The sequence below is a fragment of the Petromyzon marinus genome, chromosome 43, assembly GCF_048934315.1.
Source record: "Petromyzon marinus isolate PM22_M1 ecotype Great Lakes invasive population chromosome 43, UKy_Petmar_22M1.pri1.0, whole genome shotgun sequence".
In the NCBI taxonomy this organism is placed as follows: domain Eukaryota; kingdom Metazoa; phylum Chordata; class Hyperoartia; order Petromyzontiformes; family Petromyzontidae; genus Petromyzon; species Petromyzon marinus.
Genome location: NC_133709.1, coordinates 1,119,775 through 1,145,261, shown reverse-complemented (window position 1 = coordinate 1,145,261; position 25,487 = coordinate 1,119,775). Strand labels below are relative to the sequence as shown.

The 25,487-nt window shown below is 46.9% G+C and overlaps 1 protein-coding gene across 6 annotated transcripts; it reads left to right on the top strand.

The window, feature by feature from the left end:
- Window positions 1–2,218: 2,218 nt before the first annotated feature.
- Window positions 2,219–25,487, top strand: MBTD1 (mbt domain containing 1). 6 transcript variants are annotated; one of them, XM_032969943.2, is made up of 18 exons: window positions 2,220–2,455; window positions 4,015–4,112; window positions 6,147–6,344; window positions 6,645–6,778; window positions 6,903–7,014; window positions 7,161–7,246; window positions 7,873–7,990; window positions 8,441–8,575; window positions 8,799–8,887; window positions 9,145–9,430; window positions 9,636–9,691; window positions 10,110–10,214; window positions 10,324–10,471; window positions 11,037–11,119; window positions 11,795–12,029; window positions 13,001–13,075; window positions 13,425–13,652; window positions 14,545–25,487. In XM_032969943.2, exons 3-18 carry the CDS (start codon window positions 6,191–6,193, stop codon window positions 14,646–14,648), a joined length of 2,148 nt encoding a protein of 715 aa, XP_032825834.1. In that variant the 5' UTR covers window positions 2,220–2,455; window positions 4,015–4,112; window positions 6,147–6,190; the 3' UTR covers window positions 14,649–25,487. The 6 variants fall into 6 exon arrangements, with proteins under 6 accessions (XP_032825837.1, XP_032825834.1, XP_032825833.1 ...); XM_032969942.2 differs by having other exon boundaries at window positions 4,012–4,112; XM_032969944.2 differs by having other exon boundaries at window positions 3,949–4,112.

Sequence of the window (25,487 nt, the reverse complement as noted above, 5' to 3'; positions counted from 1 at the left end):
AGCAGAGAGATATTCCAGAGAGATTGTATTATATAAACACAATAAGTTGTTGATTTAGTTTTTTCACACGTGTCTTTACGTATTTTCTACGCGTAATTTGACACCATGGACACGCTTGCAAACGAGATGTTTCACCTCAAGGGATAATCCAGGGGAAACAGTTGAAATCAAACTAAGGTTGAATTTATAGTTCCACCGCTGGATGAAACCCTCCTTATTGATTCAATCATCTGATGAGGCTGCAGTAGCCAATCAGATGCCTCGCACGCGGCTCTGTAACAGCCCTCTTGTCAATCTTATGCTGTAAAGTGCAGTCTCCATCTCTGATCCACTCTATCTCCCTGGCCTTTACATTTACGTGCTATGAAGAAGGGCAATCGCCCAGAACGCCGCCTATTAAATGTCCTTGTTAATAGCACAGCGTTATTGACAAATGTGTTGACTGTTTTGTTCTTTCTGCTTGTGCACCACCTCTGTCAATGCAGCAGTATTGCCGACTATAATCACACAGAAATGTCTGTCCGTCCCGCGCGTGACGTCACTCCACATGAGGCCCACCCCCCTCGTTAATATTCATGAGTGGGTGGATTTTTACACGAACGCAGGTCGAGCTGAATTTAATAATTTATTACGCAAAGTCGCTTCAAATATGACGTTTCTTTAAAGAAAGTAACGGTAAAAAGAAATATACGCAGCACACTGCTACATCCGTGCGTGACGTCACTGCAAAAGAGCCCCCCCCCCTCCCTTCATTAATATTCATACGCGCGTGGAAATTTACACGAACGCACAAAGAAGGTCGCCCACTCCACATGCGGCACCCCTCCCCTCATTAATAATCATGAGCGGGTGACGTCACTCCACATGCCGCACCCCTCCCCAATAACCATTAGCGGATGACGTCACTCCACATGGGGCAACCCCTCCCCCTCATTAATAATCATGAGCTGAACAATTTTTTTATTGAATATTTCAGATTTACTGCCATATGCACCCGTCCCTGGACGGGCAAAAAAGCGAGTTACCGGATAATTTGTCAATCTTAGAATCTTTATATCGACTGGACTAATACGATGAGCTATGAAGCTCTTTCACAGATGTCCAGTGAGGTCGCCATCAGCAGCGTTCTCCCTTTAAGAATGTGCAAATATTATCTGAGCATTTTCGTCAGTCATTATCAATCCACTGCTGGATGAAGATATCCTCCAAACCACGATTATTACGATTATAATCAATTCAATAAAAATTATTTTACCTAGTCAAAGCACAGTAATTGTTATTTCTGACGTCTTGCTTTCGGATATGATTTTTTTATTGCATCATCCAACATTTCTTATTCAAGCCTGGTTTTCGGATTAATCAGAATAACGAGAACAAATCACTACTGCATATGCAGAACTCGTAAAGAGCCATCCATTTATAAACTTCTCAACAAGTGAATCCTTGAATCCTGTATAGTGATCAAAGCTCTCATTGGCATTGAGCTCCTGAACATATTGCTATTCGCAAGAACAGGACAGGCTATGTTGTAGAAAGTGTTAACATAATTCATAAACTGTATTGAGATTGGTGGGAGACGCGCAGAGGCTAAGAACTAAAATGTTTTCTCGAGAATGTATTATTTTAGTGGGGTACCTATATATTTGGCAAACCTTTTAAACTATACTGGAGCGTTTAACAAGTGGCAGATGCTGTGGATGAATGAAGCGTCATTACAGTGAATTTCCGCGAAGCGCCGTGACAGTCAACGAGTCTCTTCCCCGATTCAAATATAAGAGCCCGCAGTGGAAATTCCACATTCATATGGCGAGGGCAGTCAAGGATCATGCCAATCACCTGAACAATGAGATAATAAACAAGCGTGCAGCACGCGTCTAGCAAGCTACAGGATATTTAATGTGGCACTTAGACAAAACGGCCCATGACATTTTCAGTTAATGGAGACAATCACAGCAGCACTGTACGCGCACGTGACAGCACTGTGCGCCCTGCACTGTACTACAGTGCATTGTACAGTGCAACATTTCCGGTCTGCAGACACACGACGCGAAAACAATTAAAACAAATCAAGCCACGGTGTACATTTCAACTCCTCCCGTCAAAAAACGCCAAAATCCGACCCCCGAAACAAAAATTAAAATTAAAACTTAAAACACAAAGCGCGCCTCAGTTTTGTTACGCGCCCGCGGATTGGCCATAAACGGCACGTGACGGGGCGCCTCGGCCAATAGGAGCGCGCGTTACGTGTGGCACGGCCGACTGTGCGCGCGCGCTGAGTTTATTTGTTTAATTTTTTTTGTATATCACTGTCCTGTTGTTGTTGTTGCTGCTGCTGTTCTCGTCGTCCTCCTCGGTTGTTTGCTGTGCCGCGATCTCTCGGTGTGTCGGGGTTGAAGCTCGCCCCCGAGTCTCGCCGTTCGCCCGCCGCCGCTGCCCACCCCCCTCCATGTCCCGGGTAAAGGCCGCGCTTTACAAGTTTCTCAGGTTTCAATCGCCCTATTGTATGCCTTGTGTTTTGTTTGTTTAATTGTGTTTTTTTTTTAAACTCTCTTTATACGAGCGTTACGCGTCGTCGTGAAACGCTTTAATCGCGGGAGGGAAAAAAAAACTACCTTTATATTTTGTTCGGCTTGTCAGGAAGCGTGTGCGATGTTTCCCATAGCAGCGCGAGTTACATCTCTCGTTGTTTCGCCACATGAAGCTCGCTGGGAGCCAGCACAGCGCCTTTGTTGTGGCTGCCGCTACCGCTGCTACCTGGTGGTGGAGCTGTTAATGTTTACGTTGCTCTTTCCGTGTATATTATTTCTGGTAATTGTTTGAATCCATGTTTTCCTAACGTTTAATTCGTATCGTCGCCCGCCCCCCCCCCTGCCCCCCATGTAAGGCCAGGACGTGCTATGAATGCCGATGCTGCCGTGTTGTCGCGGTGACGTGTGGTGAAGGTGTGTGGGATGTTGTGATGATGTCGACGTGTGGTGATGGTGTGTGTGGGATTGTGTGATGATGTATGGACATGTGGTGATGGTGGTGTGTGGGGGGGGGGGGGTTTGTGATGATGTGTGGACGTGTGGTGATGGTGTGTGTGAGATTGTGTGGACGTGTGGTGATGGTGTGTGGGGGGGGTTGTGATGATGTGTGGACATCTGGTGATGGTGTTTGGACGTGTGGGATGTGTGGACGTGTGGTGATGGTGTGTGGGGGGGGGTGTGATGATGTGTGGACGTGTGATGGTGTGTGTGTGGGGGGGGGTTGTGATGTGTGGACGTGTGGTGATGGTGTGTGGGAGGGGGGGGTTGTGATGTGTGGACGTGTGGTGATGGTGTGTGGGAGGTTTTGTGATGATGTGTGGTGATGGTGTGTGTGGGGGGGGTTGTGATGATGTGTGGACGTGTGGTGATGGTGTGTGTGGGGGGGTTGTGATGATGTGTGGACGTGTGGTGATGGTGTGTGTGAGATTTTGTGATGATGTGTGGACGTGTGGTGATGGTGTGTGGTGGTGGTGGTGCCCGCGTGGGTTTGTCGCGATGCTCGGCGTGTGCGATGATTGTGCTGCTCCGGATTCAACACGAGGAGGGAAACGCAACGGGGGTGGGGGGGAGATCGTGGGTAAATAGAAGAGGAGTAGCGGGAGAGTGAGATGACAACTGTGATGAACAAAAGGAGAGGGAGGTGTGTGGGGTGGTTATCGTGGTGTGCGGTGTGACCGTGTTTTGTCTTGTGATTCTGTGTGAGGCGATTCTCGTGTGTTGAGAGCGATAACGCGACCGAGGGAAAGGAGAGCATGAGGGGGGGAATGAGATGCAATACGTGAAGCGAAGAGATAGTTACATGAGGGATTGTGCAGGAGGGAGATGTAAATGAAGTGGTACATGATGGTTAAACAGTGAGGCGGACTAGAAAGGGATGGTGAGTGTTACACTCCTTGATGTACTTGTTTGGGCTGTGCAGTGCCTTGCAGCACAGTTTTTACGCTGTCTCTGCTATTGTCTCGCTGTGGAAATGTCCACGCAGCAGCACTGCCACGGACCGCCTTTGTGCTGCTGCCGCCGCTTCCACCACGTGTGACTTGGCGGATGCGATTGGAGGCTCAAACTTCTGTCCGAAATGACACGGTGTGTGTGCACGTCTTGTTCATTCCATTTACACACGCAGAGAGACCTTGAGCAGTCGCGGGCTGAATGCGATAAGTAGTACACGACGTGCTATCATCGTCATCGGCCATTCATATCAATCCATTCCTGAATTAAGTCCTCTCCAAGCTATTGCCATCCTGCATTGGAACAACATGCAGCTTTTAATGCTGGGTAGATCGGCATTTTGTGGATAGTTATTTTGATGCTTCCATAAAACCATTATTACTTTTTGATGATGTTGGTTGGAGTTTTCGTAACGTGTCGTCTGTGTGTGTGCGCATTCGCAAATAACTCCGTGGCTCAAACAATTAAGTGGGAGTCTCCAGTCACGTAGAATGAGAATAAAATAATAAATTGATAAAATAAAATAACAATAATATTCTCACGACGTTTCGTAATATTCTCACGACGTTTCGTCGTGAGAATATTAGCGCTGGAGTCCTACCAGACAGTCTCGTCCCTTCACCTGATGAAGGCCGCTTGTGTTGTGGCCGAAACGTCATGAGAATATTATTGTGTTATTTTATTTTATCAATTTATTATTTTATTCTCATTCAACGTGACTTTACCGAAAGAACCAAAGAAGATGAATCATTGCAGTCACGAAAGCTTTAAATCGAAACTAAATTAGCTTGTTGTGATGTATAGCTCTTTATTCTTTCTCTACAGTATTTTTGATTAGGAGCAGCATTTCTTCAGTTGTGCAAATTTCATTGCGAAGTAACTTAATCAGCAAAGTGCTATTATGGCATGGTGTTACAAATAAAGTTGTAAACTGTAATACGTATAGGTCATGATGTGTGGGATAAAATTAAATGCTGCTTTTGTTTAAGTTCCGTATTATTTTAATGGGGTATTTATAAACATATCACCCCTTTAATAACATTAAACAAACTCCCCCACGATGGCTTGCATTGTTGCTTCGTGTACCAACGAGATGGATGTTTCGGTAAACGAATAATTATTTTGCCCTCGCAATGTAAAACCTAAAGTTAGAGAATATGCATGCTTCTTCTGCTCACTATTTATCCATTTCCATATTCAGATATACACGTAACACAGTTCGAGTGTGAATAATCTACCTTGTGTTGAATGAATACCAACCGTGGGCATCTGCCATATGGAACATTGCTGCAGTGTTTTTGTATTTTAATTCAATGCTGTAATTTTGTCAACAGCTATCTTTACACACCTTGTTCGTTTAAAAGCCTTTGGTGGTTCTCAATGTCAACGATGTGTACTGGCATTGCTGGGTAGTTTAGGCATGAACCCAAAACTATACAATTAACGTAGTTTATTTCCCATGTCGGTGTGACGTGGTTGGCCTTTAGTTATGGGAATATATTCGAGAATATTGATTATACATTCTTGTTTAGCCTTTCAACATACAGCAGTTTAAAGAACAGAAACAACTGAGTATTTTACACCGGGTCTTTAAATGTGTGCGAGCACGAGGCAAATTAGCCCAACCCAGCTTTGTAACCCTGGGTGTAGCAACTATGATGAATTGGATGGCCGACAGCTCTTTAAGTGACTTCCTTTCCTTAGATGTACCATAGCTGACATTGATGGGCTGCAAAATCCGGTTTGGGCAGTTGGTTTAGTCAGACATGAAGGTGTTTTTTTAACGCAGGAAAGTTTCACTATTGTTATTTGGAAAGGTAAGAGGCAAGTAAGATTTTATGAAAATATGAATGCAACACTTTATTGAAATGTTTAAGCTTATTAAAATTATCTTTGCGTAATCTACAATATCTATAACTCTGTCATTTAAAGTTCCGCACGGTGTTTCAATTGTGAAGTGTGGTTGGTTCTCGCTTTTTAAATAAAGGAAGTGGCATAGACAAAGCCAATTGCATCAACATGCCCATCACCTTGAGATGCAGTGCTCTGCAATCGTCTCGCTGCCTTGAGTTGTGGCACTCGTGGTTCAGCATGAGTCGCTGCGATCCGTTGAGCCATCGTTAGCGTTGACGACCGTGAGCCCGCGTTCCCCGTGCTTCCACCGGACAGGTGGGGCTGGTGACGGCGTGAGCGCGGCACCGAGTGGCTGAGCGATGGACAGCTACGAGAGCTCTGACGAGAGAGGCAACAGCAGCAGCAGCTCGGAGGAGAGCGAAGATGAGGTGGTGCAGACTCCCCCGGCCAGCCTCCCCGTCATCAAGACCAACGGGCAGGTGTATACCTATCCTGATGGCAAGTCGGGCATGGGTGAGTGGAGTCGCGCGGGTGCATGTGTGCCGGGCCCACGTTCTTTCCCTCTGTCCCGAGTGGCCCACACGCAGGGCACCTCACGTGTGTTTGGATTAGGCAGACTGGAAGGTTGAACAGAAGACCACAGGGAGAGGGTGGAGTAACGTGGTGGAGGATGGGCCCGTGTTCCTCGTTGGACCATTGTGCGCATTCTTCAGACGACCACATTGACAATGGATGTTCCCTTGGTCTTTTAAAATTTGTTGTCATTGAACAATGATTTTTTTAAAGTGTAACATGTATTTTGTTTCTTTCCAGCTACCTGTGAAATGTGTGGCATGGTGGGTGTGAGGGACGCGTTCTACTCCAAAACAAAGCGGTTCTGCAGCGTGTCCTGCTCACGTAGTTATTCTTCCAACTCAAAGAAGGCCAGCGTGCTCGCCCGCCTGCAGGTGCCTGACGCTGCTGTTTTCCTATCTCCTGGAGCAAAATGCATTGGCGATCGGAGACTGTCTGATTTGAACTGTGTTACGTGAGTGCATTATACTTGAAAGTGGCCATGTTTCTCATTTGCAGGGAAAATCGCCATCGAAAAAAGCCAAACTGCTGCCAAAACCGATGGCACCCAAGCTAACGCAAAGCAGCATGCTGCAGGCTACGTTGCAGAGTCAGGCCAAGCGCAAATCAAGTGAGCCTCTTTGTGCCTCCGTGGTTTTGGCCAGTAAAAATCACTTTCCAAACGTTAAACAATGTGGGAGCTTATCTGGGAAAAAAATAAAAATCTTCTTTTGCAATAGTAAAACCTGCGTTTCCCATGTCCCAATTTCTCTGCAGTAAAAACGCCGTCGGATGGCTTTGAATGGGGGCGCTACATCTGGAAGAACAGTCTGACCGCAGCGTCCGTCGGCTGCTTCAAGCACGTGAGTGGGCGACGTGTGAAAATGGCAACGCATTTTTCTTATACTGTACCTGATTACTGTACCTGTTTATGATGGACACTGCTGATTGCTGTTCTTTGGTGAATTTCTACATTCTAAATCGGTCATTTCGTACACTTGATGCTCTGGATGCAGAGCACGTAGCATATCAATTCATATTTTTCAACGCGCACAGGTATTGTTCGGTCGCAGAGAAAATTAATTGAATGTGCGGGAGATGACAAACAAGCGGGAAGGCAACCAGAACCGGTGCCAACAATTGCCCAAGCTCTATGGTACTATATAGGGATGTTTGGTCAATTCCATTGATGAGCGTTTTTACATGTGGGTGGAAACCTGAGTACCTGGAGATGTCCTAAGCAAGTGGGGGAGGGGGGATAACACTTAAATCCCCATACAGATGGAAATTAAATTACTTGCTGTGATGTAATTTCCTGGTAGGCCAGGAGATAGCAACCTTGATGCCTGCGGCTAGAGGCGGAGTTTCACGACTGTGTGTGTGATCCATCAACCCTCGTCTCCACAGTGCCGAATTGCAGCCCGCGTGCAGCGTGGCCCGCCAGCTTGCGCTCTGCCTCTGCCTTCACCATGCGCGTTGATGTTCGCAGGCTCCCATGGCGGATCACTGGGGAGACATAACGGAGGGCATGAGGGTGGAAGTGGTGAACACGGACTGCGTGGTATCCAGCAAGGTGTTCTGGATCGCGTGGGTTATCAAGCTGGCAGGTGAGTGTGAAGTGGCCGCCGTTTATGACGTCGCTCTGAAGATCTGCTTGCACAGCTGCTCACGGGAACCAGATTCTGTTTTATTATTACGCTTGTTTACCCAGGAGAAGCCTCCATTGAGGCTTGATACTTTTTAAGTAGGGCCCTACAAAGTTTTTTGTAGTTGGTGGTTGACGTTACTGTGTGTAATCCAAATTGAGCAATTTTCAAGTACATATTTCAGCATTGGGATGTTGGCCAATACCAATTCCATTGTTTTAGTAAATTTTTTTATCCGTGAGATAAAACCGTAGGAAACCAATGCAGACCAGCGAGAGAACGTACAAAGCACACCGCAAAGCACCAGAGTCGTGAAATCGATCCTGGGCCAGTCTTGCCATGAGGCACAAGCATTTCCACTGCTCCACCACACCATCCACGATGTAACCTCTTGCCTCTCCTCTAACTCAGGTTACAAGGGTCTGCTCAGATACGAGGGTTACGAGAGTGATTCCAGCCGGGACTTCTGGTGCAACCTTTGCACGCCGGATGTGCACCCCATCGGCTGGTGCGCAACCATTGGCAAGCCGCTTGTCCCGCCGCAGAGTAAGCCAGCGGACAGTGCCAACGCAGACTGCAAATTCACAAATTTTATCGTTCTCACGCCTGTGCATCACTTGTGTAAATGTATACTATGACCAGTTTTTCAATGAGACGTTTTGCTATATTGCCTGTGCTTTATTGTCCGGGTGAAATGTGTGGACCATGTTGGGACGCGTATCTAAAGGCGTGTGTTTACGTGTGTCTGCCTGCGTTGAACGCTGTTCAGCGATCATGCACAGGTGCTCCAACTGGAAAGCGTTCCTCGTTAAGAAATTGACGGGCTCCAAGACTCTCCCGCCAGACTTCCAAGCCAAAGTAAGCGCGACATAGTTGCGTGTGTGTTTTAACTTCTTTCGTACCGTACGTAGCCAACCGTGCTTATCGGAGGTGTGGGGAAGGACAACAAACTCATCTAGATTTAGTTGACGGTAGCGGTGTGATGCAGGACATGACCGACACGCTTCCGAAATGCTTTAATCTTGACTTGATCTTAACCTTTCTACCCGTTGTACCTTCCCTTCGCTCCGGCCATGCCCACGCCGATCCCACCCCATCCCCTATCCCACCGCCAGGTGCAGGAGAGTCTGAGCTTTCCCTTCAAGCGTGGCATGCGTCTGGAGGTGGTGGACAAGGCGCAGATCTCCCGGACACGCGTCGCTCTCGTGGACAGTGTGATCGGCGGCCGGCTGCGCCTCGCGTACAGGGACGGCGCCGGCACGGTGGCGACGGGCACGGCGGGGGGCGGCGCCGGGAGCGTGGCTGGCGTCGAGGAGGACGACTTCTGGTGCCACATGCGCAGCCCGCTCATCCACCCCATTGGCTGGTCGCGGGCCGTTGGGCACCAGCACAAGAGCCCTGGTGCGCAACCACGACGTGAAAACGATAATTGCAATACGGTGGTAAAACTGTAAAAATGACCTTACGATTGTCGTCACCTTGCGACAACCCTCGTGCATGCACACGGACGCCAGAAGATTACATTCGTGTGAAAATAACTTTCGTTTTACCTTCGCAAATATCCATCGCCCGACTGCTGGCCTGGCCATGATGCTTTTCTTTTCAGAAGGAGCCAAGAAACATGATGGGAGTTCAGATGCAGGGTCCTACTTGTTCCCCATTGTGAGTGTCTGGAGATTTAATTTGGAATTCTATCCATCAATGTCCATACAATTTATCTTTATTCATTGTTAAGCTGAGTTGATTATTACGCATATCTTTACCAAGTCCCATCACTAATTGGGCTCGGCTGCTTATTTTCGCTTTCCATCTGCTTCTGTGCTGTGCCTGTTCTCGAGTCATTTCCACTTGCCTCATCTTGACCCACATTATCTTTCCTTCTCGCCCTCCCTCTACTCAATCTCTCCTATGCTGTTGGCATGGCTCTTCTCATTGCATTTTCTCCGTCTCTTCTCAACACATGCCCAAACCATCTGGCATCGTGCTACGCCATGTGTGTATGCGCGTGTGTGTCATGGTTCTGGTTGTTGGTGTCTGTTTTGTGTACATGTGTGTGTCATTGTTGTGTGCCTCAATCCAGGTGAAAGAGATGCCCCAGAAGCAGGAGTGCTTTCGGGAAGGAATGAAGCTGGAAGCCATCGACCCGCTAAACCTGTCCTCCATCTGCGTGGCTACCGTTCGAAAGGCATGGTCCACCGACTTGCTTTCTGCGATATATCAATACGTGCCTTGTAACCCTTTTTGCGCCGAGCCCGTGGTTAACTTCTTCCTGACGACCGTGCGTCCGCGCGCAGGTGCTGGGTGACGGCTTTCTGATGATCGGCATCGATGGCTCCGAGGCGGCTGACGGCACGGATTGGTTCTGCTACCACTCCATGTCGCCGTCCATCTTCCCCGTTGGATTCTGCGAGATCAACCAGATCGAGCTGGCGTCACCTCGTGGTAGGGGTGTTCGTGTTGGTTCACGTGCGGCGTGCGCCGCCTATCCCCGCCGCCCGTACCGTCATCGGTGGCGAGATGTTATCCCCCTCGCCTGGTATGCAGGAGGTCATGAGTTCGATCCCGACCCTGATGCCTGCTGCTGTATATTGGAGTTTGCGGTGTCTCTGCCCGTGTTCGCGTGGATTTTTCTCCGGGTCCTCTGTGTTTTTCCCCCCAAATTTTAGAAATGTGCGTTTTGAGTATTTGGCTGCTATACATTTCCACATGATAAGCCACATGTTTAGCTATCATTTGTGGCTATGTCGATTCTTAAAAAAAGAGCTATAGAGCTCAGTGGGCCTTACCTGGTAAAAGCAAACGTTTTTAAAGGTTTTATTTTGATGTTCCAACTCTATGCTGCCGCATTCGTGAAATATTATCCAAATGTTTATTGCAGTTGCGTGACTTATGAAGTTTTCAGCTTAATGTTTTTAAGCTGCACAGGTTTACCATTTCTGCAAGCTGTTATTGATGCAAGTGTTAGAAACTGTACGCGCATAACGCAGCGTATGCTTTAATCTACCAGGTTACAACAAGACACCGTTCAATTGGTTTGAGTACCTGCGGGAAACCAGCTCCCCTGCTGCTCCAGTCAGCCTCTTCAACAAGGTGAGCGCAATGGTTACGTGAGAGTGCATCTACTGATCACCCACAGAGGGTGCTGTTTGCGCAGTGGTGCACGCCAAAGTTGTATTTCCTCGAGCCGAGGGGCTTTTTCGGTACCACCCGGGGAGGAAAATGCGACCACTGTCCGCCATGGGCAGAAAGATTCGTGTACATACTATACATAGTGTCTTTTATAGACGCACTTCCTATTTTCACATTTCGTGGATGTTTCATTTCGCATTGTTTTTTTGTTCTTCTGAAACTATATTCTCCGTCCAACACTACAGTACCCTACTTCTAACGATTGTTTTCCATAAAAAAGCTACCACTTTGCCCTTGCTATCGTACATAATTATAATCTACGGATAAAATGCTTTGAGAAAATCATTGGTTGCACATGCGACCCCGAGGGGTACCAATAAGCTCTATTTTATTGGGCCTGTGGGAAAGGCCGCCTCTTTATAAAATTTCCTCCTCTTCTACCCCTTTTTTGTGGTTTAATTTGTCGTCCTTCCCCCGCACCTCCGATTACCAAGGTTGGCTACGTACGGTGCAAAAGTTCAACATGCATCCATACATAAACGCTTCTGAGTTAGGTCTCGAAAGCCTACGGTGTCATACATCCATACATACCCCGCCCCCTCCATTATTGCTGCCCGCCCGCCTCGTCGTCGGCAGGAAATCCCAAACCACGGCTTCCGTGTGGGCATGAAGCTGGAGGCGGTGGACCTCATGGAGCCGCGGCTCATCTGCGTGGCGACGGTCGTGCGCATCGTCAACCGGTTGCTGCGCATCCACTTTGACGGCTGGGAGGACGAGTACGACCAGTGGGTGGACTGCCAGTCCCCGGACCTCTTCCCTGTCGGCTGGTGTGAGCTCACGGGGTACCAGCTGCAGCCGCCCCTCTCCTCCGGTGAGTGGGTGGGTGGGTGCCCGGGCCGTGCTCCTCTCTCAGACCCCTGGCGTTCACTCAAAGTCGTGAAGGTCACAGGGATTTTTTGCTCAAATTAGCTGTATTAGGCATCGGTGCTCATCTTCTGTTTATTTGTACATCCCTGACCCAGTGGTGGAAATCCCACATTCTCATGTCGAGGGTGAGTATATCTATAGGAATACCACTGTTGATTTCCGCATTAAATGATTCTTACTCTTTGGTTTTTTCGATAAAGTCACGTAGAAAATAAAATAATAATAGAATACGACGTTTCGGTTGCAACTCAAGCGACCATCATCAGATGTGAATTAATGATAAAACACGGACACGGGAACAGCAGAGGCAGACGCACATGCAGAGAGAGAGAGACACACACACAGACACACGCACAAGGTGTGTCTCGCTCGGCGTGTCTTTGTGTATCTCTCTGCATGTGCGTCTGCCTATGCTGTTCCCGTGTCTGTGTTTTATCATTCATTCTTACCTGATGATGGTTGCTTGCGTTGCAATCGAAACGTCGTGTTATATTATTATTTATTTCTAAGTGACTTTACCGAAAGAACCAAAGAGTAATTCCTGCTGTCACGAACGCTTCAAATCTAGTTTAAATGATTCTTATTTTATTGATCCCTTAGGGATTTAATATTTAGTCTGATGGCTAATTTATTTTGGTGTGCGTGTGTATTTGGGTCACGATCTAAATTTGTGCGTTTCAAACAGCTGAGTGTCCACTTGTGCATAAGGTTCACCCCAATGTTGCCATTGCAATGTATTGTTTTTACAGTGCATAACTTTCCTGGCATGTTCCATTGCTTTGTTACGATCTTTGATGATTGCAAACCATTTCCAAAAAAAACCATGAAAAGCGCGTGACATTCTTTGGGCCTAAGATAACAACAATTGAAAGTATAAAATGGTAAAAACGCAACATCTCGCAACATTTTTCACAGTGCCCGCTTCGCCCCACCCCGCTGGCGCAAAGCAAAAGAAAAAAACGAAATCTGGGTACAAAGGACACAAGAAAAGTGAGTGAGCTAATTGATTAAAATAACTTCATTTAGAATGCCGCTTCCACCTGCCTAAGGGGCTGTATTTTTAGTCACGGCTCAGCTCCTTAGTCACGGCTCGGATCTGGCTTGAGCCGCTCGGCTGCTCTGCCGTGGCTTGGCTCGCCTCGTGGAAACCCGCAGCGTGGCTCGGGACCGTGATCGAAGCCTGCTCCAGTCAAGCACGGCTTTGAGTCGGCTTACTCGAGTCTGAGAGGAGCCGAGCCTCGACTAAGAGTACGGGCCGCCTAACCCCTTTCCACGCGCGCTTAGGGACAACAACGGCAAGCGTTATTGTGCCAAACGCAGTGTATTGCGTCCCGCGCAGAGAGGAAAATGGCGCTGGGTCGACGGCCCATAGCCCTTGGGGGCCCGCAGCAGTCGCCAGGTTTGGTGTTGCGGTACCCGGCGGCCGGGGGCGGTGTCCGTGAGGACGAGAGCACTGCAGCGCCCCCGTGCAGGACGTTCCCGGCCACACAGACGGTCGTGTCAGGGCGCGACGGCCTCGCCCTGGGCAGCGTGGACTGCCGAGCCGAGCGCAGGCCGGAGGGGCACGGTGAGCACTCGCTCAGTCACGCTGCACTGGGTTTTGTGTTGCTCGTTTTTATTTTTCTCCACAATTGCATTTCGATTGTGCCCATTGGCTTCATACGTCATGAGATAAAAAAAAAAAAATTCCATTTGGAACTCTCGCGCTGAGCAGTAAAAACCCATCTTGTGTCGGAGAACGCCTGCCCCACCCCCACCTCTCCCCGGAAGTTGACGTAACAGAACGACTTCTGAAGTCTCTTCAATGGGGCCTCTGTAACCACTAGCAGCACACCATTTCATGCTGTGAAAAGAGTGATCGCACGTCAATCGAACCGAAAATGTGAATTTTCATAGCTGAAATAAATGTACCGCCAACTTTTATGTAATGGGATTGTTGTGCATTCCTTGGTGACTGGACTGAGACCATCAACTCGGTATACTCGTAAAGCTGGTTTAATCATGGGCTATTGCCTGGATTTGAATGCAAGGTTTCAGCCGGTGCCGGTTCCGTTTCCCAAGTGGAGTTCGTGAAGGCTGCTGTGCGCACGCAGTGCTCTCTCGACTTGGCTGGTATCGTGTGCTTTGTTATAGAGATGTATGGAACTATGAACGGCCACTGGAATACACCTATATTAGCAGTATAAAGTTGATCCTATTTACAAAAAATTATGTTGGTAAATATTGATATGCGGTGTGCGGATAAAATGTATATTTTCCTTTTTATACAAATTATGTTGGCAAATATTGATATGCGGTGTGCGGATAAAATGTATATTTTCCTTTTTATACAATTGTGCGATTTCTGTTGGCGTATAACGTGCCTCTCCTGCGTCTTTCCCGTTGAAGCTGTATTTCTTATGCGTCTTCTTATTTTTGTCTTCCGCTCGCCTAAATCCATTCCATAACCTTCCACAAAGTGATGGCAGTCAAGGAGGAGCCCATGGACGCAGACCCCCCGTGCGGCGTGAACGCAGCCTCTTCCTCCAGCCTCGCGCTCTTCAGCACCAAGCAGGAGCCCTGAGCACCCCCGCCCCCCCCCCCCCCCCCCGTCCCAAACGGCGTGCGTCGCTACGTCGGCGAGACGGCACGGTGGCCGCCCGATGACCGTCACTCGCCCTGCCGCCCCGCGACGCACGACGGCCCGCAAGGTTTTTCGTTGGTACCTACGTGCCGATGGTGGGCATGTGGCGATGTTCGTCGGAGCGAGACTGACGCCAGTTCTTTTTAGTGCTCAAAAGTGCCTGCGAGTATTCAAGGTGTGGATTTCCAAAATAGTGGCGTGCGATTTTAGTGGTTGGGGGCTCCCTCGGGTGAGCGTGAAGGGGTGAGGGGTTTGCTTTTCTTAGTTTCTCTGCGGGGCACCTCCCCAGAAGAAAAGTCAAGCACTCCTAAATTAACTTTTGACTGTATCCCCAATTTGTGGCTTTGAAATTGGGGGTACATCACGTTGCTGTGCCAGTATGCTGAACCGTCTTGCCACGGGGGAAATTCTCGGCTGTTGTGAAAACGATGAACTGCAATCGAAGAGTTGCTTCACGAAAAACAAACTGAATACGAGGAATGTGAGTTGCAGGTTCCACCAAGCCGGTCTTATTCAGGCCTCGTGGCCAATGCTATGGGACGAAGACAAGTCAGCCAACAGGACCGTGCTGCGTACGTACTTTCCGTCTCTGCTGCAATGCCCCTTGAAGGGCTCGGGGTGGGGGTGGGGAAGGAGGTTCAACGTTGGTGGCCGTTTGGTCGCATCGTGTTTTGATTTAAGGGCGAGCGTTGACACTGGCAGTGCCGTTTTTCACGTTGACGTATTTACAAACTGGAAAACAAACACTTTTGTTTAAAGCTGCAAGAGCTAGTGACCCACACGGTGAACTCGGAACTCCTGTATAGACCCATATCTGTTCTCCGTTTCATCTATTACATTTAAAACGTTGGTCTACTTGTGTTTGGGACTTGGAACCAAAATGACAGCCCAGACATGGAGTAGGCATTACTGTGTAATACGTTTTGAATTAAATGGTTTTTTTTATGGTCTTGTGAAAGTCACCATTTTTTTAATTTATGTTTTTTTGGTGACATCGAAACGTCCCATTTCAAATGTCTCCCTAATAACTGTACAGAATCGCGTACATTTTTGCTACAATAAAAATGGCATTTGGCTGTTAAGTTTATATCTCCTAGAGGAAGTAGAATTTCTAAATCTGATTCCTATGGTGCTTATCCAGTACCGCCTTTTGTAGAAAACGGAGTGTAAAATCTGACAAGTCGAGTATTTTTTCATAATTGTTCTTGTACAAATGGGGCCAATGGCTTGAAATACTTTAACAACATTTGAGAAGACAGAAGAGAACACTTGGTCTGTTAAGAAAAACCAGTAGATTATTTTCCGTAGGGTTTTTGTAAGTCCTTGTGTTTGATGAATGTTTAGGGTTTGCTGTAAACGTGCACACGGTCTTTCAAAAATGAGGGGAGTTTAAATGTTAAAGATTGTTCGGGGGGTCTCTTTTCATGTTTTTCATTGGAAACGAAATCGTATCTCACCACCAGCATGAAGACTCTGGGCGGACGATTAATTTTGTTCTGCCGAATGTAGCGACCCACTGCCGTAATCCAGAATTAAACTGCTGTGCAAGGCGCAGATTGTCGGTCAAGGAAAGCCGTTTACAAGCTGAGCATGGCTTTTGCAGTGTTTTGGGATTCGTTTATGGCCGGGACATCAATTGCACGTACAAGTTTGACTGCTTATTGCTTGAAGAGCACACGTGTAATTGCTCTGGTTTTGAAAAGCCGTGTACTATCTATATTTTCAACTGATTTTGGTTTTCATTGCTCGAGTGACCTTTGAAGCGGTGGTGACGTCGAGTCCTTGGGAGAGGTTCATCAAATAGCAGGCGGAACGTTGTACCGCGCCCGTACCTGACGTGGACTTTGCGTGCACACGGCACTGAATGATACCAGTTTGTATTCAAGTGTTTCCTTTTACAGCGGTGATTGGGGCATCCATCCCGTGATAAAACATTTTGGTTTAACAGCAGAGGTGGTATCCCATCGGCGGGCACGACAATCCGTGTTGATGGCTCTGCTCGGATTCAAATTAAGCGACCAGTGGAATGGGTGTTCTGAAGTTGGCTCTCAATCAAAATCTGCAAAAGGCTGTACCCATTGGCCACTAGGTGGTAAAGAGGTTCTATATCCATGTCATTAATAATCGTACTTGATTATGTACGCAAGTATCTTCAACTTCTTTTGCACCGTACGCAGCCAACCGTGCTCATCGTGTTTTGCATCTCAATGGAAATATATATTTCTAACGTTACTCATGAGTTTGTGATTTTGCAAATACAATTCTTCAATAACAGCTGGTGCGGTTAAGTCGGTCAGCCTGACATGATTAGTGATAGCTCTGATTTTAGAGCACCTGTTGAGCGTTTTGCAGAATGTAATGTATCCGTGACTCCACAGATGTGCAATGTAATTTGGATTTATAAAGTGTCTGAATGTGACTGCATCTCAAGGAACTTTAAGAAATGGGGTAGCCTGAAATTCTGAGCGGATTTTGAAGTACAAAAACAGGTTAAAGTTGAATTTTGATTTAAAGCTTTCGTGACTGTAGGGATTCATATTCTTGGTTCTTTCGATGGTTGCTTGTGCTGCAGTCGAAACGTGAGAATTTTATTGTTTTATATTTTATTATTTTATTGTTTCTCTTCTACGTGGTGACTTTACCGAAAGAACCAAGAATAAAGCGACTAAAGTTGCTTGCTGTGGAAATAGATTTCAGCGGAAGTATCATTTTAATTTGTCAATTTATTCCTTGAGTGATCTCTCTCAACCAGTCCTTGCCCCCCCCCCACCTTCCACTAAACCACACTGGCCTGCGTAGTGAAGTATAGTCAAACAACCCCATTGACCTCCACAAGTGTCGGGGGAGGCCTCCATCCGGCGGTGGATTGACGGGGCCTTGTAAAAGTATCATCTTTATTGAGTTCGCATTGGGAGTGATTGCAGAGATGAGCGTGGCCTGATAAAACAACAATGATTGTAAGTTCACAATGGTAGAAGACTGCCGATGGTGACCAAATGATGAGGTTTTAGTAAGGACTGGCGATCCGCATGGTGTTGATGCATAGCAGTGACTTGCAAGCCGCTGGAGCCATGAGCTTTGCACAGCATTCCAACTAATATGTGCAGAACATTCATCCTCAGGAAATAAGTCTAATGTTTAAAATGCAGATCATCACACTGCATTTTTCTTGCTGGTCGGTTGGCTTAAAGTGGCACGCACCAAATTTCTTCCTATTTCAAATATGAAATTGTTAAACTTTCCAATTGCGTGCGTCTTTTATCGTCGGGATATCTGGACGGTATCGTCGCACCTCGCCACCGGCCCTCGCGAGGTTTGCCAAAGCCCTCCCTTGCCCCCCCCCCCAATCCTATTCCACAAACGAGGGCAGGCAGGAGACGGGGTGAGAGAGAGAGACGGGGTGAGAGAGAGAGAGACGGGGTGAGAGAGAGAGAGACGGGGTGAGAGAGAGAGAGACGGGGTGAGAGAGAGAGAGAGAGACGGGGTGAGAGAGAGAGACGGGGTGAGAGAGAGAGACGGGGTGAGAGAGAGACGGGGTGAGAGAGAGAGAGACGGGGTGAGAGAGAGAGAGACGGGGTGAGAGAGAGAGAGACGGGGTGAGAGAGAGAGAGAGACGGGGTGAGAGAGAGAGAGAGACGGGGTGAGAGAGAGAGAGACGGGGTGAGAGAGAGAGAGACGGGGTGAGAGAGAGAGAGAGACGGGGTGAGAGAGAGAGAGAGACGGGGTGAGAGAGAGAGAGAGACGGGGTGAGAGAGAGAGAGCGACGGGGTGAGAGAGAGAGAGCGACGGGGTGAGAGAGAGAGAGAGACGGGGTGAGAGAGAGAGAGAGACGGGGTGAGAGAGAGAGAGAGACGGGGTGAGAGAGAGAGAGAGAGACGGGGTGAGAGAGAGAGAGAGAGACGGGGTGAGAGAGAGAGAGAGAGACGGGGTGAGAGAGAGAGAGAGAGACGGGGTGAGAGAGAGAGAGAGAGACGGGGTGAGAGAGAGAGAGAGAGACGGGGTGAGAGTGAGAGAGATACGAGGTGAGAGTGAGAGAGACGGGGTGAGAGAGAGAGAGAGACGGGGTGAGAGAGAGAGAGAGACGGGGTGAGAGAGAGAGACGGGTGTTGCGGGGTCCGTGCTCGGGTAGGCATGGCAAGGAATTTGAAACGGCCGAATGAAAATCTTTCGACGAAAACAACCTTATTGCGACACGTTTAACCGTTCGCTCCTTTTTACAAGTTGAAGTGCGCACTCATTTTCTGCAGAGTTATTCCTTATTTTTGTATTGTAACAACTTGCAGAGACATGCGTAGGAAGGGACATTGAACGAGATTCTTTCTGAAAACTTCTTATTTTATCCTATTATTTTTTCTTTGCGAGTTTATTGTTGACCCGAATTGTGAACGACAGGAAAGCATTACCTTGTACAGAAATAAAACACGCAACTACACTGTCGTGAATTCCATTGAGTCTTATCCTATAGGACTGTATAATTTTTCAAACATACCAAATACAAAGTAAATAACATAAAATTATTGTAACAATACTTAAAAATCCTTGACATGTCATAGTTATTAATACATTTAACGTTGTACATAACTGTGTCTTTACAGCATTGAACACAGTGTTTATTTTTGTACATTTAATATCGCAGAGACCGTCTTGGGGTAAAAAAAAAAAACCCAGAAAACTTAAAAAAAGCAAAAAAAATAGCTGGACTGATATGTTAGACCTTGCGTGAAGAGATCTTTGATCCATTACCAGGTTTAAATTTCATATTTAAATCTCTCACCGTTGGCAGCTATTTTAGGTGGTTGGTGGCTCACCTGATGTAGTTTTCAGGTGCACTAATGTAACTGTGAATATCCTCATTTGTTGTTCACGCTTTGGAGTATTGTGATGATAATAATAATGCCATGATTGATATACTTTCTGCTTTGGATTAACGTGAAGACAAAGTGGGTGGTATTAATATTTCAATATTTTTTTTGGTTTTTGTCGGCTCCCACGCTTGTGCTCAAGTGCTGGCTGATTTTGTGGATAAAATATTTTCTGCATATCTCTTTGTTTCGTTAAATGGTGAAGGGGTGTCGCCGCTCGCCAGATACATCCTTCGCAAAATCTCCACGGTCCGCGTGTATCTTTGATTCCTCCGATCTTGGGAAAATAATTATGTTTTATGATTTAGTTTTTTTTTGTCAATTGTTGCATACTGGTCTCGGTTAAAGGGCTTTCCAACTGACAATGTCGTGCGTCGATAGACTTGCTTGCACCTCGCACCATCGGACACAGCGATGTTTAGTTTTTGTTCACCTTTACCCGACTCCACGCGAGTGCAGATGTCACCGCTGCCCGGCTGGGGACGCTTCGTCGAAGCGAATGGAACCTGAGAAAGTCCACATTTTATTTTTGATCGCAAAGTTAATGTTGCAAGCGAGACAAAAAACGAGGTAAATGGGCAAATCTTTCTGCCTCGCCTACGTTGAATGGTTGGAAGGCTCTGATGTGAGTATTGTACCGCGGTGGGTGGCCACTGCTACACAATCACGTGGATTTCATGCTCACCGACGCTCCTGTCACTTGGTTTACGCGTTCATAATTTGGAGTGGAATGAGCTGAATTGTGTTAGGCCGATGATTGCATGTGAACACACTGCATAGCTATACGATCTATATTTTTGGGGGAATTCCAGCGTTTCTTCATTCGCGAGTTGCTAAGAAGTAATTGAATGCCATTTTCGTGACGAGAAACGCATCTTTTTTGTCTTGTCTAAAATGTTTCGTTTTGAAATTACATTGAAGACTTCAGAACAAGCAGTGTTGCTGTCAGGTGTGATCGCAGGGCAAGTGATGACACCTGTACAGAGGGAAACATGCAGTTGTGAAAGTTCACAGAGTAACTGTTTAAGATTTAAATTAATAATTTTGTGATGCTGCGTTGGTGCATGAGCACCAAAAAAACCCTCGACACGCTTCTCAATAACGTTGCCTTAAAAAGCAAGGTACATAATATATTATTAGTCATCAGTATTATAATACATTTCTTTTTTAAGGCAGTGTTATTGACGCAAGTGCTGAGTTTTTATTTCAATGTGTCTTTTAACATTTACACACTTCAGCATTTGACATGTCGGCTTTCGCGACCAATATCCATGTTTTTTTGCGTTAGATCTCGTAAATATAAATTTGTGTCGGTGGTGGCGGGTTTAACGACACATTTATATTTACGCGATCCAGCCCAAAAAAACCCTATGTTATGGACTTAAGTATATTATTATATTTTATTGAATTAAAAAAATCCTCTGCTTACCTCTCCTGCAAACCATGCTAACTGGGTTATTTTAAACTTTTACTTCGTATCCTCGTGCATGTGAATGAGGTCTGAGAGGGTGCTGCTGTTGGTGAATTGCCCAGCCTGTCCCACTGCGTTGCACTCGGCGACCCGAGTTCGATTCCTGTTCACGGCCAGCACCAGTGACGATTGTCTGAAGCGCCTCTGGGCCTCCCCTACGTGGACTAGGCCTCCAACGAGTACCTGGTGCGGTGTTTAATCGTCGCCACTTGGGAGACAGAGGCGGTCTGGCGTCGTGCTGGCCATCCACCCCTCGTGTGCCGTGGCGGCCTTCACAGGTGCTCGCTAACAGCACTTGCCCCAACAGTCTGTTGAGGCTATATGGGGGATCTTTGTCTTGTCCTTTTGCGTTGATCCATTAAACCCGATTACCTCTACACCGTTGCTCTGTTGGTTACCGGCTTGTGGTTGCTGCCATCGACTGTCCAGAGAACCCTGATGTTGGTGCCCTGTTGCCTGGCTCGTCTGGGAGTTGGGGGGGTAAGAACATTGCTTTTGGCTCGAGACACGTCCAGCAAATCGCACAAATGATCAATTATATTTGGTTCCTTGATGCTGTATGGGATCGCCTTCAACCGCTACAAGCACTCATGCACCACAATGTGAAAGAATCAAACTAACGTAGTTTTAAATCTTGTTTTTTTTTTTTTAATTTCAGGACTTCCAAATTACAATGAGATGCGCTGTTGTGTTTTTAATCTCGTTTTAAGGTTTATTTTCCCCCCACAGCAATAAAAAATTTGCATTGCAAGTAGTGACGTTTTTATTATTTGGGTCTTTCGGTAAAGTCACGTAGATGGGTTCAAATGAATAAAAATAAAATAAACCAAAAACCACTGACGATCGCTTGTGTTGTGATCAAAACGTAGTTTGTTTATTTTATTTTTTTTAAATTTGAACCTATTTACGTGACTTTATCGAAAGACCCAAACAATATTAATTCCTGCAGTCACGAAAGCTTTAAGTCAAGATTTAGTTAGGTTTTCTGTTTGAGAGCGCCCCCCCCCCCCACGTCCGTTGCATCACCCATGGGCAATTGCGTTTCAGAGAAAAGTTGTGTTTCTCTGGGTCATCGAGACAAGCGTGGTGGTGACGATGTTCAATGAGACGTTTGGGTGTGGTTGACTAGCCAGCACGTGCGTTGCTTGAATCGTACTGAAATTAGGCCAGCCAGGGTGCTCTGGTACATTAGAATTCTACAGTACAACTTTGGTTACAAATAAAGTTTCTGTGCAGCAACGTAGAAACATTTGTGGTCCATTGGTACGTCCTATAATTGAGCTCGCTTTGCCATGCTTGTCTGCATATTAGTCCATAGCAGCTCAAATTAAACTGAAGAGTAATCCGGTCTCTGTTCAGCTCCTGTCCACTGCTGTTGGCTATTAGTCAATCCCCAGTAGTTCAGTACTGCTCCAGTGAAGTTAACCGTTCTGGATATAATTCAGTTCAACTTAACATGACTGCGCTGATATTCGCTGGTACGGCGCTGGTTTAGTTGCACATCGTGACGTTGCTCTCCAATGTCATTCACCGGTGTTACTATAGCACGGTGAGTGATTGTGTGTAGGCTTCCCTCGCTTTATGCGGTAGATGCTTTCCAAAAAAAAGGGGCGCACAAAGCGAAACCACCGACCGTGGACCGCAGTCACCCGACCCACAATGCACCACGTGAGACAGCTGCCTGCCGAGTAGCGCAGACACACGAGGTTGTCCCACGTGCGACCACACATGAGTGAATTCAAATCGCATGTCGTAAATGTGAAGTGGAAATAGGTCACAAACAGAACCCGCAAAGAGCGAGGGAAACCTAAACTGCATGTGGTCCCCGACCGCCTTCTGACATTCAGCAGTGAGATTTAGATTGGCTTTAAAAAAAAAAACATGTGGGAGTAACACAGAGGCAAGCGGGTGTTTTGCATTGGCTGTACCTACATCATTCGCTGTGACCGACCTGACAATATGCTGGGCTATGTTTTTATTTTCCATTATTTCTCGGTTAAGGCCCAGCTGAATTCAACTTGCTCTTGTCATGTTCAGGTAAGGTGAAAGCGATTTAAGTACACGTCATAATGTGTGATGTCTTTATGTGCAAACTATGACCGAATTTTCTGAGTGACACATGGTATGAAGTTAAATATGGTGTACCAAACTTGAGCAAAGAACAGCATTGTAAAAGAAACATGTTTATCGACAAATTCAGTTCTCGCTTTGGCGCAAACTCCGCTGTCGCTACTCTGAATGCACTGGCAAGTTTGCTGACTTTGTGGGTGCTCTTTTGAGTGTACGTCTCCGTGTTTATAATGTACGTGTGTCGTTTACCGCCACATGCTGTGTTATCGCCTTTTTGATTGATATTGCACCTAAAACGGGCTTTGTAAACCATGGATTTCAAATGCGCTCATCCAGCCTCGCCTAACACCGACGATGGCTGTGCACGATCGATGCCGTGTGTCGTCGCTATGCAACGCTGCGATGCGCGCTGGGAAGAGCTTGCCATTGTCTTCGGAACAAATGCAGGCGCGTGCAAGAATTGATCAAGCTTTGGGTAGAAGACTTGTACTTGTGCATTGCCGGATCGATTATTTTGCAGTCGCAAATGTACGTGTAAAGAAATATAAAACCACGGTGTATATATCATTAATTAGGTGAAGTTTTATTTTTTAATTTACAGCAAACTAAATTATCGCCAAAGTTAACAAGTGCAATTTTAGTTTCTATGGTATTTTTAAGCTGCTGTGCTTCAAAGACCTGATTCTATCCAACCCCCTGTCATTTGCATGTAAGTTCATAAGTTACACGCGTGCACATGTATGCATTCTCCATATCTGTACACGGCACACAACACATCCACACACACGTACTTAACCAGAAGTCTGCAACTGCATCCCGTCTCTCTTGTTCATCACACAGCATGAAGCCGTGTACAGCAGTCGGTTCGTCTGCTACAGCAGTGGTTCCCAACCCCGTGTTGAATCCTGGGATAGTGGAGAGTTCGCGGATGAAATCTGCTGATTTTGTGAAATTATTTTGAATCGACACGATTTGCGCCGACTTCCCATGGCCCCACACCATGTGACCATGCTCTGCTGTCGCCCACCACGGTGTGGAACTCTCCATCCCTTTGCACATCCGCAACATCTGACTTGTAAGAAACATCTCAAGGCCTCTCATCTGTTTCGGCCCGGCTTGTCGAGCAGCCCTGAGCTTGGCTGCGCGCATCCGAGTTCTTGACTTGTCTGCAACATCTGGCGTGTGATCTCGCGCTTCGATGCGTCTCACCCCCCGGCTTCCCCCCCCCCCCTTTCGGTGATGCCGCCCCATTGCTTCACGTGCGCTTCTTTTTGAGCCCCCCCCCGTGCCCGAAGTATAGCTGATTTGCAACTGACGCACGCACACACCCACCCAATTAGAACTACTGATTATTTAGACTACCTCTTAACAGATGTTTATGGGACGTGTCATTTGCTTCGGCAAATCGAGCGATTTGCGACGTCGCCTTGCGAGTTGGTGTTTCACAGTCGTAGCACGTTCGTCCAGAGCCCCGCACGGATTAACCGGTTGGTGAAAGCCACAGCAGCTTGGAGTTTCCATAACGTGGCGTTGTTCATTGCCCGGACTGTTGGGTAATCGACACACGGCTCTTCTTGGAGCGTTCCACATGAACGCAAGCCGCACGTGTCCGCTCCCTGCCACGGCGCGTAGGGCTGTGTGATGTCAGAATCAGAATTCGTGCTGGAGGAATCCCATGAGCTATGAAGCTCTTTTTTTCACACAACGTCCAGTCGGGGCGAGTCGAGAACGTCACAATAAACACAACACACAAACACGGCGCACAACGCGCCACGCACGTGAGGACAGAGGCGTTTGAAGTCTGCTGGACTCCCGTTCTTCGCGTTTACCCTCCGCGTTTGTTTGCGGTGCGCTTTTGTTTTTGCGTTGTTCATGTCCGCACGGATCAAGCTGCGTGCCGACAACTTCGGCCGTCGGCAGGACTTACAATTGCATCCGTTCCCCGTGTGTTGTACATACTGTTACGGGAATAGTTTGGAAATGCAGCGTTGCTTTTTTTGTCCTTCTAACACGTTCAATGTTTGGATGATGAACGGGGCAGTTTGAAGCTCATTGCTTGGGGAGGGAGAGCAGAGCAGGAATTCGTAAATCTGAGTGTTCACAGATATTCTTCCACAGCAGGTGTTTTATTTTTTTATAGCATGTAGAATTGGACATATATAGTTAAACATTTTGTAAACTTTGTATGTACTTGAAATTAACAAGAGGTATTTCTGTATACAAAGGTGCTGTTTGTCACGGTAGTTTTGGGTTGGATATTGAAATAAAAATTTGATTGTTAAAGTCCCATTTACGTCTTCAAACGTTGACTATAGATAGCCTCCACTTTCTCAGCTCAGAAATGAGGGTGAAATTAAAGTGTTTCCTTGTCCATTC

Bases quoted from the DNA above. Each gene is read 5' to 3' on its own strand.
- MBTD1 (XM_032969946.2), top strand. From the start codon at position 6,191: ATGGACAGCTACGAGAGCTCTGACGAGAGAGGCAACAGCAGCAGCAGC. The intron at 6,345-6,644 runs GTGAGTGGAGTC...GTTTCTTTCCAG, and splicing joins TGATGGCAAGTCGGGCATGG to CTACCTGTGAAATGTGTGGC. The intron at 10,215-10,323 runs GCATGGTCCACC...GTCCGCGCGCAG, and splicing joins GCGTGGCTACCGTTCGAAAG to GTGCTGGGTGACGGCTTTCT.